The sequence below is a fragment of the Hemiscyllium ocellatum genome, chromosome 2, assembly GCF_020745735.1.
Source record: "Hemiscyllium ocellatum isolate sHemOce1 chromosome 2, sHemOce1.pat.X.cur, whole genome shotgun sequence".
Lineage (NCBI taxonomy): Eukaryota > Metazoa > Chordata > Chondrichthyes > Orectolobiformes > Hemiscylliidae > Hemiscyllium > Hemiscyllium ocellatum.
Genome location: NC_083402.1, coordinates 125996839 through 126016085, shown reverse-complemented (window position 1 = coordinate 126016085; position 19247 = coordinate 125996839). Strand labels below are relative to the sequence as shown.

At 35.9% G+C, this 19247-nt stretch overlaps 1 protein-coding gene across 4 annotated transcripts in view; it reads right to left on the bottom strand.

The window, feature by feature from the left end:
* Nucleotides 1-19247, bottom strand: part of LOC132824973 (coiled-coil domain-containing protein 171-like) — a 265522-nt gene that overhangs the window by 50287 nt on the left and 195988 nt on the right. For all 4 annotated transcript variants that reach the window (XM_060839917.1, XM_060839908.1, XM_060839927.1 and 1 more), the window contains 2 exons: nucleotides 15002-15147; nucleotides 12913-12967 (listed from right to left, as the gene is read on the bottom strand). In XM_060839917.1, the coding sequence (XP_060695900.1) occupies nucleotides 12913-12967; nucleotides 15002-15147 (201 nt within the window). The remainder of the gene's footprint in view (nucleotides 1-12912; nucleotides 12968-15001; nucleotides 15148-19247) is intronic.

Sequence of the window (19247 nt, the reverse complement as noted above, 5' to 3'; positions counted from 1 at the left end):
AATTAACATGTCTGTGCTTGTTTGTAATCCAAAAATAAGATATTAAAACACCTTTTTTGTACAGCTGAGAATTTAACATGACAGTTTAGTTTTAGAACTTAGAACAGTACAGCATAGAATAACACAAGCAGGGTCATAATGGAATATCTTGCTGCATAAACTCACCATTGCTCCAGCAATGTTACATAGCTCCTTTTAAATACTGTTTTTCTGTTTTATCCAATACACTCCCCATAACAATGTGTTAAACAGCTTAGCAATACAAGGATCATTGATAAGAAAAATGCCAGGGCAGGAGGGCAGTTCGTGAGAGTGGAGAGATATTTATGATCTCAGCGGTGCTCATCATTACTTAAGGATTGCATTTTTAAATCCAATTTTAGAAAGTAAGTGTGTTATGTGTAGAAAAAGTAACTGCTTTCAGAGCACATTTTACAAAAGAAATCAGTTTTCCCCTTTTTTCTTAAAAAGTATTCCTTTTTATTCTGGATTTTAACTTTAGGAATTATTTTGGCTGAGTTGATACGTTCAAGATAAAAATACTGTAATGTAATTTTTATGTAAATATTGGGTCTTGAGCAAACCAGTTTTCCATGCTCTGGGCTGGACACAAGTCATTTGTGGATGTAATGGAGCACATCCCTTTGGAGGTTATCAGATCTGCATACATACAAATCTTTTGCTGTAACAATTATCACAAAAATAAATGCATTCAGCAAGGGTCTCCTCATCTTTAGCTCTGTAGTAAATGTATAATTAAATATTAAAATACTTCTGAAAAATCTTTCTTTAGCCTTTTTACAGAAATTCAGGCTGATAAAAGGAAAAACTCAAGTGAATTAAAGTGCTCAGATTTTATCAACATCAAACCGCAAGTGATTTCTTTTGCCGTCTCCATCTCACAGCTACAGTCAATAGATCTAAATATTTTACTGCACCCTGGCCAATTTATTGTTTGATGTTTAAAAACTCACCAAAAATCAAAGAAAATTCATTAAATCAGAGCCCTCCAATGACTTGCAATCATCTTTGAAAGTTGAGTTTAACTGCAATATTGATAATTCTCTTTTTTCTGTGACAACAGCCACTCGGGAAATGTTTGGTGTCAGAATACAAAAGAAGATTGCCAATAACAGCAGGGAACAATGTACATATTACACAAAAGACCAAACAGTGTGGCATTCTACACTGTCTTTCTGTCAATAATATCTGATTCACTACTCTTCTCTCCCTGTTTTTGCTTCCCCCCCCACCCCACCTAAAATAGATGACATTCTTTTTCTCTTTTTCTACATTTAAAAAATACATATTTGAACAGGCCTTGCTTTAGAAATCATTTACTGGATAAAGTTGAGCTTTATTATGATAAACAGCTTTGGCAAAATTTAAAGACATCATTTGTGCCTCTTGAACAATGCATTTGTTTAGCATATTACTAATGACATGATGTAAAAAGAACATGTGTAACTGAATATTCTAGTCATAAAGCCTTTTTGGTAAGATGACTAGAGAAAATGCACTATTGTCAATGTTAGCAGTGCATTGAATTTACAGCATGTACATTTTAGTGCCAGATTTTCAATTATATTTATGGATCTTAAAGTACTTTTCAATCATAAGCTAAAACAAATTCCTGAGACTGAACTATTTTTGGGCAAAATTGATCTTAATTTGCATGGCTGTATAATTTTATTTAAATTAAATCAAGCATTTCTAATGAGATGACAACTCTGACAGGATTTGAAGTCAACTTTATATCATGGGAACTATAAGAATATACTCTATGCTTATGGCATTGTGGGCAAAAACCATGATATTCTTTAAAACTGCTTCTAGAAATAGACAACACTATGTATAACTGTGGAATACTATCCTGAGTAAGAAGAAAATCTCCACAACTCATATGCAATTTTGTCATTTCTGTATTGCGCATTCTGCTTTGCCAGAAGGATAATATCACACATCTAACATCTAAATAATTTGATTAGTTAAACAAAAGTAACAAAATCTTTGTAACTTTTAGGATTTTTTTTTCCCCGATTATAGGGCAATTATAAAAATTTATTTGACTAATATTTCTTATTACAATTAAAGGAAGAAACATGTAGAAAATCATTGAATATTTCTTAAAGTATCTTCTGACTGCAAAAAATCTAAATACTTCAATCACTTTAAGCCTTTTAAAAGCTTTAAGGGCTCATATTATTTTAACTTACAAACTCAACAAGAGTGTTTTGATTCTAAAAGCAAAGAATATTGCAGAAACATTACAGGATTAAAGCTAAACTTCTGCAAAATCTGTAACTGATAAATTCTATGATACAGGAGTTCATTCTAAGTGGTCAATGCTATGTTGTGAAACTCTAGATTATGGCCATACATTGGTGAAGGAATAACAATCTATCTCCGTTAGAGTACTGTGTGAATTAGGAGTTGAACATGAAGTGACCATCTTCCCAGAATGTTTGCAAAACTTACAAATCTTGGTGGCAAGGGTCATAGGACAAAAAAAAACTGACAGTGTAAGCTTGGTACATAATAAAAATCAGACTTCAGAACATGTTCCATTTCCAAATAAAAGGCTGAGAATGAGTCCCACTTAATGAACTGATATGTTCGAAAGCCAGGTCTCCATGAATTAATCAGTGGTCCACAATTTAGAGTGACTACTGTAAAAGTCAAAAATCACACAACACCAGGTTATTGTCCAACAGGTTTAATTGGAAGCACACTAGCTTTCGGAGCGACGCTCCTTTACCAGGTGATTGTGAAGGGCTCGATTGTAACGATTGAGCCCTCCACAATCACCTGATGAAGGACCGTCGCTCTGAAAGCTAGTGTGCTTCCAATTAAACCTGTTGGACTATAACCTGGTGTTGTGTGATTTTTAACTTTGTACACCCAAGTCCAACACCGGCATCTCCAAATCATGACTGTAAAAGTCAGTTTTTACAAAAATATCTAGAACAGAAAAAGTCTGCTTTACCAGTCCACATGTAACCCATAGCTTACAATTAACCAATTAACATGTTTCAACTGTTCCTCCGTCCTGATTGCTGCTTTCTTCAATCACGATGTGGAGGTGCCGGTGTTGGACTGGATAGACAAAGTCAAAAATCGCATGACACTGGATCATAGCCCAACAGGTTTATTTGAAACCACAAGCTTTCAGAACCCCGCTCCTTCTCTCTCACATTGCTACTTGAGCAAGGAGTGGGGTCCGAAAACTTGTGATTCCAAATAAACCTGCTGGACTATAACCCAGTTTCATGTGATTTTTGACTTTCAGCAATCACACCCTCTTCTAATTATTGAAAAGTGGCAGCCCACAGTTTAAGTAAAATCCAAAAGAACTGTGGATGCTGTAAGCCAGAAACAAAAACAGAACTTGCTGGAAAAGCTCAGCATAAGTGAAGAATATCAAAGTTAACATTTCGGGTCCGGTGACCCTTGTAATTTAAGTAGGCTTTTGCAGCTTGCCTGTCAAAAGTACGAGTCATGAAATCCAATATTAGTGTAGCCCGGAGATTATCTATTCAGGTGCATCACAATTTCAAATATTACACTCAACTATTCTTAAAAACAACTAGCAGAAAGTGAGGACTGCAGATGCTAGAGATCAGAGTCGAGAGTGGGGTGCTGGAAAAGCACAGCAGGTCAGGCAGCATCCGAAGAGCAGGAGAATCAACATTACAGCCCATCATCAGGAATGAGGCTTGTGAACCGAGAGGGTGGAGAGATAAATGAGAGGAGTGTGGGGCTCGGAAAAGGTAGCTGAGCGTGCAATAGGTAGATGGAGGTAGGGGTAATGGTGATAGGTCAGAGAAGAGGTTGGAGCAGATAGTAGGAAGGAAGATGCACAGGGTAGGACAGCTCATGAGGGCAGTGCCAAGTTGGAAGGTTGGAACTGGGATAAGGTGGGAGAGGAAAAACACATTAATCTTGCAATCATTTTGATTTTTATATTACAGAGCTGTTTCTGCAATGGTCAGCTTTCTTAGCCTTGTTTTGGGTAATCAGTTTTTCCTCCATGAGCATTACTCTTAACTTTCCATCCCACAGTTCTCTGAAAATATCTCCTCCCACCAACCACCTCCTCCCTCCACATCCCCTTCAATCTGACAACAAACGATTTCTTATGGATGGTATGATGGTAACATGACTTCAGCACCTGGAATCTCCATTGACACAGAATATCTGAAACTTCATTTTCTGCAATGGTGGCTTGAATGCAGAGATACTCAATTTTCCTTTACTTTGAAAGATCTCTTGAATCAGCCTTGGCAAAACCTACCTTCTAATGAAAGCCAGAGGGCAAAATTTTAGTCAAACCTCGGATTTAAATTCCAGGGCTGTAGTTGCCAGCCCATGTCTCAATTAATTCTAATTTTCAGATATTAGATTACCTGACAGGCTGTTTTATAATCAATTATTATTACAAATGAATAGTGGTCCTTAAAAGGAGCTGTAATGAGATGTTCAGGTGATCAAGGTTTGAATTTACCAGTCAATATAACAGTATTTCCATTGCTAAATAGAGCAGGGATGAAGGAAAAGTAGTAAATTACTCAGCTTAGGAGTGCTGTAATCCTTATGCTCCACATGGATTTAGCCTCAAAGTCTACACTACAAATGGGACCAACTGCACATTTGCACTCTAAGAATTCACATGCAACAGCCCAAGGCCTAGTTTATGATACCACATGGGACAACATCCCATTCAACATATACATGACTCAGTGCTGTACTGACTCGGTATTGCTTTGTCTACTAAAGCTTTACAAAATATAAAACAATTTAATATTGGTCAAATGATAAACATGATCACAGTACTAATCCAACAAATTATTACCAGAATGACAATGACATTGAGTAAACGTATCATATTTCTGAATGCTAGCAATACTAAAAACTTAGCTTTACTTTTGAGATTGCAGCCATCATTGCTTCAAAGAAGATGGGGTGTTTGAGCAGATTAATTAATTGTAACAACTAGAAATTCTATTATGCTGTATTAGTACCTTTTGTAGTAACATAGACTGGTATTGTTTATTTGCTGTAACTTAACACAAAACTCCTTTATCTGTTGATTGCTCAAGTTCAGCCCTGATAACTGGGGCAGAACAGTGCTGAAGGATGGCATGGTAGCTCAATGATCAGCACTGCTACCTCACAGTGCCAGGAACTGGGATTTAATTCCACCCTCCGATGACTATCGGGGCGGCGTTTCAACATTCACCTTGTGTCTGCGTGGGTTTCCTCTGGGTGCTCCATTTTCCCTCTCACAGTCCAAAGATGTGCAGGTTAGTGGATTGACCATGCTAAATTGCCCATAGTGTCAAAGATGTGTAGGTTAGGTGGATTAGCCATGAAGAATGCAGGGATATGGTACTGGATGGGTCTGGATGGGAAGCTCTTTGGAGGGTCAATGGGGACTCGATGAGCCAAATGGCCTGCTTTTACATTGTAGTGATTCTATGGAATCTTATGGAACAACTGATGTTCTCTTCACAATCTTTAAAGCCACATGTGTTTAATAAAATGCATTGTAGAGCTAGCTGAGTGAGAATCAATACTTACCCTCCTTACAAATTTAAATGCAACCAATGAGTTTCTGTTCAATTCATCTCAAATGTTACAAGATGAAATAACAAGTTACATTGACTTAAGTTAAATTGAAATATGACTCACACTAAATTTCATTGTCAACAGCATAACTTAATACTGAAAAGCCATGATGTGGAGATGCTCATGATGGGCTAGGATGGACAAAGTTAGAAGTCATGTGAAACCAGGTTACAGTCCAAAGGGTTATTTTGAAATCAGAAGTGCTGCTCCAAGATCTTGTGATTTCAAATAAACCTGATGGATTATAAGCAGGCGTTGTCTGACTTCTAGTATTGAAAAGCTGAAGTTTATATGGAAGGAGATCTGGACAATATACAGTATTGGAGGATGTCATAATATAAGTGATTTGAGCCACAATTTGTCAGGTAGGTGCACAACTTAGAAAGTAAAAAAAAATGAACAGCTTTGGAGCTTAGGAGAATGAGAGATGCCCTTATTGAAACATCCAAGATCCTGAGGGAACTTAACAAGTCAGATGACAGGACAATATGTGACAGTGCTGAAAATGTGTTGCTGGTTAAAGTGCAGCAGTTCAGGCAGCATCCAAGGAACAGGAAATGGACAGGATTGGACAGAATTAGGATGGATTTATGAAATGGAAATCATGCTTAACGAATCTACTGAAATTTTTTAAGGATGTAATTCGTAGACTTGACAAGGGGAAGCCAATTAATGTAGTTTTACTTGGACTTTCAGAGGCTTTTGATAGGGTCCCACAAAGAGATAAGCACATAAAATTAATGCATATGGGATTGGGAATTGTGTACTGACATGGAAAGAAAATTGTTTGGCAGACTGGTTTGAAACAAAGAGTAGAAATAAACGTATCATATTTCTGAATGCTAGCTGAGGACTAGTGGGATACCACAGGGTTTAATCTGTGGACCCAGCTATTTGCTATATATAAATATCTATACACATACACATAATATATTGTGTGTGTATATGAATATATGTGTATGCGATTTAGATGAGAAAACTAAATTAAATATCTCCAACTTCGCAGACAACACAAAAGCTGGGTGGAGGCTGAATTGTGAAGAGGATACACAATGATTTGGAGAAGTTGAGTGAGTGGGCAAATGCATGGCAGAAGTAATAAAATGTGGATAAATATGATGTTATCCATTTGTGTAGAAAAAAACAGGGATTTGGCAGATTATGCAAATTAAGATAAATTTGGAAAAGAGATAAGCAACAAGACTAGTACACAAGTCGCTAAAAATAAGCATGCAGGTACAGCAAGCAGTGAAGGCAGCAAATAATATATTGGCCTTCATAGCAACAGAATTCAAGTACAGGAGCAACAATGTCTTGCTACAATTGTATAGGACCTTGGTGAGACTACACCAACAGTACATAGACTTTCAGTCTCTAGGTTTTTGACAGTATTGTATGCAATTTTGGTCTTCTTATCTGAAGGATGATGTTCTGGCTATGGAAGGAGTGCAACAGGTGTTCACTAGACTGAATTCTGGGATTATACCTCTCACAATATGAAAGCTGTCTGGATCAGTTAGGATGATATTCATTGGAGTTTAGAAGGATAAAGTTGGATCACATGGAAACCTATTAAATTGTAAATGGAGTAGACAAAATAAATGGAGAAAGGATTTTCCAATGACTGGGTAGTCTAAAATCAAGGTCACAGTTTAAGGATACAAGGTAGGCCATTTAGACCTGAGATGAAAAGAAATTTCTTGACATAGAGTGCTGAACCTGTGGAATTGTCTATCATGGAAAATGGTTGTAGCCAAAATACTGTATTTTTTTTTTAGAAATTGTTATTTATTGTTCTTATGCCTAAATGGATTAAAAATATTGGAGAAAATGGAAAACAGGGACTATTGGATGATCAGCTATGATCAAATTAATGGGGGGAGAGGGCTTAAGTGCTGAACAGCTTACAACTGCTCCTATTTTCTAGGTTTCTTTCTGTGAACATTAGAAGTAGGTGATACAATTTGAAAGAACGAGATCTCCCCCTTTTTGTCTAAGAGATAGTTAGTCTGAGGAATTATCTTACCCAGAAAGCAGTGGAGGCTGGGTCATTGGATTTTTTCAAGACTTTGAGGTCAATAGACTTTTGATAGAAAAGAAAGCCATGGTTCATTGGGTGGCAGACAAAAGGTAGAATTTAGGCTGCAGTCAGATGAATAAGAAATGATTTTACGGAATAGCAAAGTGGGGGCAAAAGGTCAAAATGGCCAATGAAAATCCTCAGGCTTCTATGCTCCCAAGCTTTCAGGTAAGTTAAAATGTTATAAAATTACAGCAATGAAGAAGTATTCCTCACTTCTATTCTGCATTAAGTAGCCTTTCTTGAACTTCAGACAGGAATATTAAAGTACAGCAGGCAGAATTATTGCTGAGCATTTCTCCATGAAACTAAATAAAAGCATATATAAGTACATGAAAGAATAAGCTGATTTGCAAAGTGAATATAGAGTGTGTTACTCAATGTTACCAACATTACAGCATCAAGATTTCTGGTGAGCTACAGCATGCAATAAAGATAAAAAGGGCAGAACAACAGGCCAGGCTACCTATAACAATTTGGAGTAGAAGAACATTGTTAAATACAGTGATAGCATATTTTATAACTTTATCCCCCATTACTACACTGAAGACGTGACAACAGACTCCAATAACACTGGTAATATTACTATCCTGCGAAGAAAGGCTCATGCCCGAAACGTCGATTCTCCAGCTCTTTGGATGCTGTCTGACCTGCTGCGCTTTTCCAGCAACACATTTTCAGCTACTATCCTGCATATCCAAGCATTTCCTAAATAGTTCAAGTAATTTCAATTCTTTTCCTCAATGAGATGGGGCATGTTTGAATGCTGTAAAATTGACCCAAGACATCGTGTACTACCCAGCTGTTCTGTAAAAGCACAGCTTTGATCCATCAAGGTTTTTCCAATCTCTCTGCAGTTAAAAAAAAATCCCAATTTTGAGTAGGTCAGAATGACATGAAGCAAACCAAGTGATGACACACTGAAGAGTACAGCTGTTTGATTATGGCAGCTACTTTAAATATCTAACACCTGCATATCTTACAAATTGATTATCGGAAAAATGTTCACAATGTAATTTAGCCGTATCTTCCCAGATTGTTAGCCCTGACATGATCTAGGCAAAGTCAATTTTTAGTTTGCTTTATTTGCTGACAGTCACTAGGATTCTATTTCTCTCTGCTACAAAAAAATTAGCTTTCCAATTATATACAAATAAAATGATTACTGAATTAGGTTGTAGTAAATAGTTGAGATGATCACATTCAAAACAGGCTATCACTTATTTCCAAAGGAAAACATTTTCCTGAAAATGTCAAACTGATTTGCGAATGTGTCATAGAAAAGCATGGATAAAAACCAATTACCCTTCCAGTTACAATTAGTCTTATAATGCCTTGATAAAAACTGAAATAACTGCAGATCGTATACAAATCAGAAACAAAAACAGCAATTCTAGGAAATGTAAAGCAGATCTGGCAGCATCAGTGAAGAGAAATCAGAGTTAATGTTCCAGGTCGAGTGACTCTTCTGAGGAAGGGTCACCAGACCCAAAATGTTAACTCTGATTTCTCTTCTCAGATATAGTTATAGAGTCATAGAGATGTATAGCACGGAAACAGATCATTTGGTCCAACTAGTCCATGCTGATCAGTTATCCCAACCTAATGCAGTGCCATTTGCCAGCACTTAGCCCATATCCCTCTAAACCCTTCCTATTCATATACCCACCCAGATGCCTTTTAAAATGTTGCAATTGTACGAGCCTCCACCACTTCCTCTGGCATCTCATTCCATATACACACCATCCTCTGCGTGAAAAAGTTGCCCCTTAGGTCCCTTTTATATCTTTCCCTTCTCACCCTAAAGCGATGCCCTCTAATTTTGGACTCCCCCCACTCCAGGGAAAAAACTTTGTCTACCTGTCCTAATCATGCCCCTCGTGATTTTATAAATCTCCATAAGGTCACCCTCAACCTTCGACACTCCAGGGAAAACAACCCCAGCCTATTCCAGCCTCTCCCAATAGCTCAAATCCTCCAACCCTGGCAACATCCTTGTAAATCTTTTCTGAACCCTTTCCAGTTTCACAACATCCTTCCGATAGAAAGGAGACCAGAATTGCACGCAGCATTCCAAAAGTTGCCTAATCAATGTCCTGTACAGCCACAATGTGACCTCCCAGCTCTTAGACTCGATGCTCTGACCTATAAAGGATGCTGCCAAACCTGCTGAATTTTTCTAGTAATTTATGTTTTTGGCTCTTATAATGCCTGGAATTGTTTGGTATTTCACAAGCTGTCAGGTTATTTTATTTTGATATGGTTCAATTGTACAATCTGACTAACTTTTTTTTGAATGATTTAATTAATTTTAGTTAGAAAACATATATTGTACACTTTTTTAACAGAGCTAGACAGGTCCCTTTACTACAATAAGTCATTTCATGTGGACCAGTATGCTACAAGACACACATAAATTGTTAAGAAAAGTTATAGTTTTATCTGTTCACTTTTCTATCATTTTACAATTTTAAAAAATCCCAGTTACACCTTATGCTGTGTTTGAAATATTCAGCTCTTGGTTTGATCTGCTACTCTATTTAGTTTTGGGGCTGGGTAGTCAAGGCTATAGCACAGTTTCCAGATAAGAACAATAACAAAAAGTTAGACCCTTTGGTTTATCCAACCTGTTCCATATCACTGTGATACCTTGTGTATCACAATATATACATTCCCAACCTTCTCAAAAACCTGTGATCTGCTGGTAGAGGCAAAACGAAAACACTATTAAGAACTCAAGTTTAATGAGGTCACGGCTGATCTGCAGCCTTACTCCATATACCTGACTTTTTTAAAAAAAATAGAATCTCTACAGTGCAGAAAGAGGCCATTTAGCACATTTAGTCTACACTGACCCTCCGAATAGCATCCCATTCTGACCTAGCCCTTACTCTACCCTATTTTCACATTTATTATGGTTATCCCTCTTAGCCTGCACATCCCTGGACACCAAGTACAATTTAGCATGGCCAGTCCACCTAACCTGCACATCTTTGGACTGTGGGAGGAAACTGGAGCACCCAGCTGAAACCCACATAGTCACAGAGAGAACGTGCAAACTCCACACAGTCACCCAAGGCTGGAATTGAGCCTAGGTCCCTAGTGCTGGCGCAACAGTACTAACCATGGAGCCACTGCACCACCTATATCTTTTGCCCGTATCCCTTAATACCTTAATTAAACAAAATTTATCTATCTCAGATTTAAAATTAACTGATCGAGCATCGACTGTCATTTGTGAAACAGAGTTCCAAACCTCTACAACCCTTTGTGTGTAAGACTGCATCCTAAAATCGCTCCTCAAAAGACTGATGCTAATTTTTATATTATATCCCCCGGTTCTAGAATCCACAACTGATGGACATGGTTTATCTTTATCTACCTTATCTTTTCTTGTAAGCATCTTTAAGATATACATAATAGAGATTGTAAATGAGAGTGCCTTCAGAAAAACCATTTTAAACTAGCTTTCTAAACATAGAACATTGACAGCAACATCATTCTATATGCAGAGAAAATGAAACTTGTGACTCAATAAACATATGTTTTACTAAAATATCACTTTGGTTTTCAGAACCAAATCTGCAGGCATTAACCACAGTTAACATGAACACCACTGTTACTTGGAGTCAAGTCCCAATGTCATTCATGACTAAGTAAACCATATTCACTATTGTTTACAAACACTGTTACAACCACAGAACCACTGGAATTAAAGAACACATCCCATTCTTTAATAAAACCTCCAATTTTATTGATGTAATTTAATAATCTCAGATATATATTCATGAAATCTTAAGTAATATCATGTCGTGAATGATGTAATTGAATTTTACTATTATCCATTAATGTGATCGTTGACAGATTTGGTGCTTGTTTATTCACTTATGGGATGTGGGTGCTGTTGGCTAGGCCAGCATTTATTGCGCATCCCTGCTAAATCAAGGGAAGGGGAGAGAGAGGACTTTTAAAAGCAGTGATTTCACTGACAGGAGTGATTTTAAAGCATGATGTTGATTAGACTTTCCCTGGAGAGTAATCATGGATTAAAGGTTGCCAAATTTGAAATTTTGTTGTTCATTCCTTTTCTTTTTATCATGTGGGAGATCAAATGAGATAGAAAATTGACTGATATCATGAAATGTACTTTTTATTTCCAGATTGTTCTTCAAATGCAACATTCAGAAGGCAGGTTTTATTTTTGGAATTTAAACAAATCACATTAAAGAAGATTAGTGGCTTATAATACTTTTGTAATCTAATCATGGTTTCCTAAATAATGGCCCTGGGCTTCCTCTGTTTTTGCTGGTGTCATCGAGACTTCAAGTTGTGATGGAAATTCTGTCTGCACAGATACAATGTTCTCGATTGCTTGATACCTGTACGATACTTGATCAGTACAATACTCATCCTATTTGACAAAATATGTAATCTGTGTTACAGTTGTTTTAGTCACGGAACATTGTGATAAATCTGAAGTTAAATTTAAATAAACTCATTGAAGTCTTCGATTGTTTGACTCTTTGCCTTCCTTTATGAATTTTCTAGCTTCAAGACATATGTTATTGTTTGTTGTACTCTTAAAAAATAAAACATGTTTCTACAATGCAGCTATCAGAAATATCAAGTATTCCTAATTTGGGTTTTTACACAGACAGATGCTGTTTCAATAATGGACTTAACCCAAACTCAGAAAAGCACACCTTACTTCACCACTATGACATTTTATTTCCTACACCGTTTACTCTCATGTCTGTTCTGATACTAATTAATTCCAACTTACGGGAAATTTCTTCTGGTGGATTCGCATCCATAAATGACTGAACACAAGCTGCCCAAAATCATGTCCCTTAGGGTGCTTTATGGACAAGAGAAGAGATACTTAATTTGCTGCTAATTGGCTTCAAAACAGCCACAAGTATGTGTGGCGTGGGAAAGAAAGGTGCACTATGAAGCATGGGCGTTTTTGGGTAAAGTCTATTCTGGAAGCTGCTTACGTGGACCATGCTGAATTGAAACCTAGATCCTAGGTATAAAGTAAATCTCAAAAATTATCTCATGAAACTGTTCTGTGAAATGCACAGTCTACAATGTTTCTCATTTGTTTTAATATAAGAACAAAGTATCGTTTTCCTGATATGTATATGTTTGCTTTGTAAACTGTATCAACAGTAAGCAATAAATTCAAAATAAATTTAGACTACCTGCTTCAAGGCATCATCCACACCTTTCATGTATCTGACCAAGTTTTCTCTGTCTCTGTGAGAAAAATACAGATTTTATCTAAATATGAATGTAAGGAAAATTTTAATTTGATGTTCTTCATTCAGAGAAATAAATAACTTATAACAAAAACAGCTTAATTCTAGAAAATGCTATTCTATTAAATTTAGAGAAAAATAGCAGAGTTTTGTGCATTAAATATATAAATGAGTAATTGTAATAGCACATGATTGTAGGCCATCTTAAACTTCTACTTCGTGCAATAGGATTTCAGTGCATTGAAAAACCAATATCTGTGCAATTAAGTTATGTCATGAATAATGTACACTTAAGAAGTATCTATTTAGTAAAATGCCTGACATTCCAAAGCAAAATAGACTTGAATATACACATGCCTCATATAAAACTGTAATTAATTGTTTGCAAAATTATGTGTGGCAACTTGTTAAATAAACAAATGTGACAAAATACCCTAGCAATAAGAAGAATGATACATTTATAATAGCTAAAGTAACAGTTCTCATCAAATAGTTTCTAATAAGACTTTATGGCTCACAAAAACTATAATAAAAAAAACACAAGTTGGCCTTAGTTTAAAAGGACAGTTTTTTTGTTTCTAATTGCCTTGTCATGCATTTAAAAAATTATGTATAATACCTGAAAATTCAAAGAAGCCGAGTCGTGCAAAAATACTGAACAGTTATCTATATAGTAATGAAACAATCACATTCATCATCTGCATCCTTATATATCTTGGCCACATATCTTTTGAAATAACCCTAGTCTCTTTCAAATGGTTACATCCATTTGACAGGAGGCTTAATTATTTGAATTTCTGAAAGACTGCTTTTACCTTGTTCTGAGTCAAAGCACTGTTGACACAACTGAAAGTATGTTTACATTAACTGATATTTGTTCTGTTAATTGAGTTATTTTATCCCTTCAAACCTTTAGGAATGTATTTTAATTAAAGTGGTTGGATTACGACATTAATTGACAAAGTATAATTCATAATTATACAAACCTATAACTAAAGCCACAAATGCACAATTACATTACAATAATTTGTTCTTATTTATTTTTTGTTAGGAATAAAAATGTAAATGAATATTAAGAGCTCCTTCAAATACAGATACAATATCCAAAGTTCAATGTGCAGCAATACTGTGAAAGAGCCACCCCAATTTAATAGTCACTGGCTAATTAAGCAAATAGAATTGGGAGGCTGCAATTGTGGTGGGTAGAACAGTGGCTGGCATTATAGTTGTGGGGACTGGGAATGCAAACTTGTTCCTTAGTGGCCCACAAAAATTCAACATGTACTTTAGAAGCTTCTTCAATTCTAAGAAACTTATTGGAGAAACGCAGTAGACCACATCCAACCTAAACTGCCAACCCAGAGTTCTATTTGTACCACTGGAGTTCTGATTTCCAAATGTGAAAAAGGGATCTGTAACCAGAAACAAAACAGGGCTTCCAGACACCACACAGTTGGGCTGTTCAAATGGCCACCATTTTGGTGTTAACAATGAGGGCAATGCAATTGACACCATTCGAAGGCTGGTACCAGCCACCTTGAAGGCAGATGAAAGGTGCAAAAATCAACTACCTTGCATTTTAGCAAATTAAAGAACACTAATTGCTGATGGTATATGCAATAAAGCACATTGTATCACCAATAGATCACCATTTGATTCAATTAATAAGATTACCTTTAAAGTTTATACTTCTGCAAGGATGCAGTTTCAGAAATCCTTTCAGAGGAGAGGATCACTGGATTTGTAATTTTGAAGGGGGATTCCATGATTTGTTTAACATTCACCCTCATTATTTGACTAAAACTCTGAATACCTGAATTGATCCTGACTATCACCTGATGAAGGAGCGTTGCTCCGAAACCTAGTGTGCGTCCAATTAAACCTGTTGGACTATAACCTGGTGTTGTGTGATTTTTAACTTTGTACACCCCAGTCCAACACTGGCCTCTCCAAATCATGAATTGATCCTAGCTTGCTTAAGTTTTGCCACCACCAACGTCCCCCCCAACCCCCACCAAAGCTCCATACTCACTTTGCTGCCTTGCAGAGGGCAGTTTCTGCATCATGGATGCTCTCCTCAAGTTGATGCTTGTCCTGTTCCAACTGGGCTAGATTTTTGTTCAACTGACGTAGAGATTGATCTTTTCTTCTTAGCTCCATGTTTGCTTCTGAGAGACTCTGAAACAGACAGAACAAGCCATCAGATCATTTTAATTTCTCACATAGAAGAATATTTTCAGTTAAAGTCTAGGTTTCTTAAAGTGACAAAACCATATCCTCACTATATTAGGAAGCTTAAATTTGTTGAACATACATGTGTCCCTGGATTAGAACATAAAGCAATTTTCAAGAAATATACATATTGTCACATTGAACCAAAATATGGTAAGGAATAACTACTGTATTCATGTTTTTCTGAACAAGACTTTATTAACAGAGTTCATTATTATTCACAGGTAACAAGGAATTTAACAATGTAAAGCATCCCAATTTTCCATATTGAACTCTTCAGCGTTTCCTCAAGAAAATTAACACAAATTCCCCTATTCTTCAAGTCAAGAGTTCAGAGTTAGACCACTGAAGTCAGAATCATTTAAACATGGTTTGTCCAGTTACTAAAATGCAATAAATGCTAATACACAAGTTAATGTCTCCTCAGGTCACCAAGTACTTGGATTGGTGTATAATTGTGAAAAGTGATATAAAATGAGAGAGACTAGGCTGAAGCAACAGAAAGAATTCAATACACAAAACCTGACCTCAACTTTAATTGGAAGAGTGCAAAAAGGGGAGAAATATTATTCTATGGAGATGGCCTCTGTGTAGGACGGATGTAGGAACAAAAATCAAATACTTTCTATTTGTACACCTAGTTAAAGAATCAAATCTGAAAAACAGTTTTCAAAAATTATAGCAAAGTGAATAACGCTGGTAATGCAGAGAAAGTAGAGGGTTTTGATACATGCATTTTGAAATTATTTCAAAAGACAGTTACTTTAAGACAAACCTGTGAATTCAGTAAACTATATTCTAAAATATCACCATCTAATTCTTTGACTCTTCTGGGAGCCTGATTTCTTTCATTGCCAGAGTGGGAAACATCATGCTGAAATTAGTCTGCTAATCATAAACATTCTTAGGTATCATAGAAAGGCTACTGCACAGAAGGGAGCCACTTAGCTTATTGAGCACAAGTCTGGTCTCTGCAAAAGAAGTTCAGTACTAATTCTCCCCAGCCTTTTTTCCTATAATTTTACATTTTTAAAAAAATCTTCTGGTTTTACAATTCTCTTTCGAAAGCCATGACTGAATTTGTCTCCATCATCCATCATGCTGTACATTCCATATCCTAACCACAAAGTGCCTAATAAGAATATTTTCTCACGTCATCTTGTAATTCTTCAGCCAGTCACCTTAATGTTGATCTTTAGATACCATTCCTTCCATATATTATGATTTTAATCAAGCAAATTTTATGCTTATTGCAAACAATTCTACACTGATGCCAGAATAATGATTATAACATACATCAGCTTTCTTCCACCCTCATATTTCAATTACTGCAGCCAAACATAGAAAGAGGAACTTCCAGGAGTGCACTGCCATTCCTGAATCAGTCAAATTTTTTTGAAGTCAAAACATGCATATTCTGGTTTTTAAATAACTCATAAGAATGAGAAACATCTTTCAAGTGCTTGAAGAAATTACAACAACATTAAAACTATTAAATCCTACCATACCTGGTTGATCTAATTATCCTTAACACCCTGCCAATAGATTTCCCCTTGTGTTGCTTAGGTGAATTAACTAGCACACAGCTCCAAATAAAATCGCCATTAATTAAGAAACCAAAATAACATTACTAAAATTGCCTCAAATCAGAAAAACATACAAAACCAATGTCTTTATATTTCTGAAACTCTCAGATTTCATGATTTTATTTTGTCTCACTTGTCAGTGACCTCTGGGGAACTGCAAACCAAAAAAGCAAACTTACCAAATAACCCCCAAGAAAAAAACACCAAAAATGTTTTTTTTTTGCAACTTGTACTTTAATATAAATCAGAATTAACATAAATATACATGAAATGACAGGTGAATGAACCTTCAAATAAGAAGGATAAATTTCATTTTAAAACAGTTGATACATCAAAGATATATGCCTTACTGGACAAGATCCACATCACTTCCCACATAAACATATTACTATATTCCTGCAGATTTCCACAATATGCTGTTCTTTATTCACATCAGACAGATCAGGGGTTCAACTGGCAAAGTCTTCACCTTTGATGTTCACAGATATGATTATCATCAACAAAATACACTTTTATGAATTCTCTCTCCTTTGGGCCATGAATGACCTCATGGTTCCTTTTCAACCAAACAAATAATAACAGATCAGTTCATCACTTGTTCACTTCTGGAAAAACACCAGCTCTATAGCATCTTTAAGCTATTCACTATCTATCTAAGTTTTAAACCTTTTCGGCTAGCTTACACAGGAGCTCTAAGGCTTCTACCTCTTTCTGTCAAACAAAAAAATCTAATCACTACAAATGATTTGTGCCTGATTACATGATAATTCTTGTATTCCATTTCTGTTTTGCTCTGCTGTCTGTGTGTCTTTCTTTGGTGCACTGATCACCTTCACTCCCCAACTTTCCTGCTTTATCAACCACACACTCACTTTCTTAAATTTCTTAACTATATTTATTGCTTTCAGGTAAAGTCAAAAGGTCACATGAACCAGTTATTTATCATTTCGAAAATAATAACTGATCGATTTACAATTAAAGCAAACTCTTAACAATACTTTCCAAACATTTTAAGAATAATTACAGATTTCATAGACATTGTTTAAAAGTTACAAATTTCCATAACTGCTTCTGGGGTAAAGTTTGGTACAGCCACCAAACTAGTATAAAAACAGGTGTTGGATTAGCTATGATGAATAAATCTAGTAATACTAATTAAATTTATGGTTGCAATTCTTCAATGAAAGGGAAGATGGCCCATTAAAAGCAGAGTGAATGACATCCATTCTAAAGTGATAAATTACTTGTAAAACCAAAACCTGTAGTTGCGTAAATCCAGCTTCACATCTGCTTAGTTGTTACATGCATGAATTTAAAATGGTAAAGCTGTACTTGGCTACCATTTTCCTCCAAAAGGTAGTTGTACATAGAATGCAACAAACCATTCTAAAGCAAACAATTGTTGATGACTTGTTTCAAATTACTCTGTATGTGAGGGTAGGGAGAGGAGTGAAAGTGACCGTGTCTCAGAACTGTTTGAAATCTCATTTCGGTAGTATGTCTTTTTAAAAAAACTTTCTGCCAAAATAATCAATTTCACACTTCCCCACATTGTAGTCCAGTTGCCAGATCTTTGCCCACTCACTTATCTTATCCATATCACTTCATAGGGCCCATATGTCCTTTTCATAACTCATTTTCTCACCTATCTTTGTGCCATCAACAAATTTAGCTACGATATCTTCAGTTCCTTCATTCAAACCATTTATATAAATTGTAAGAGTTGCGGTCCAGCACCTACCCCTGTGGCAAACCACTCATGATACCCAGCCAGTCTAAAAAAGATCCATTCAGTCCTCCTGTTCTAGCCAATCTTCTAAACGTGTCAATACGTTATCTACTACAACCTGAGCTTTATTTTCCACAATAACCTTTGATGTGGCACTTCATCAAATGCAAAAAAACTTTTAATTTAATTCTTAGCACTTTCAAAGTTTGCCAAAGTGAATATGACTGTCAATACCTCTTATAAACCAGAAATCAGCTTAACCAGTTTTAAAAACATTATTTATTTAAAATGTTAGTCTCAGGAAATGCAGATATAAGAATACTGGACCAATAAACCAATCCACAAAAATCCAAATTTATTTTAAAATAAGTTTTGAATAATTTATCTGTCTGGCTAAATCCCACAGTGACTCATCGTCTAATCACTAAAATAAAAAAAAGTCTTTAATATGATCTTCCAAGTTCTCAGAGTACAATTTAATCTCCTCATTTCCCCTCATTCATTTGGGAACTTATCGAAACAGACTCCAATTAAGAGTTAAAAACAGTTAAGAGAATAGTGCTGTATAACACAGAAGATAAGCTACATTAAAATAAAATAAGACTGTTGGAGGTTGGAAATTTTACTTTTCCTCTCACCTCCCACCTTTTTTGGATGGTGCTACATTAATACATAAAAATTAGCAGGTCTACTGTATAGTAAAGGCACAAGACTCTTGCATGCAACTTCCT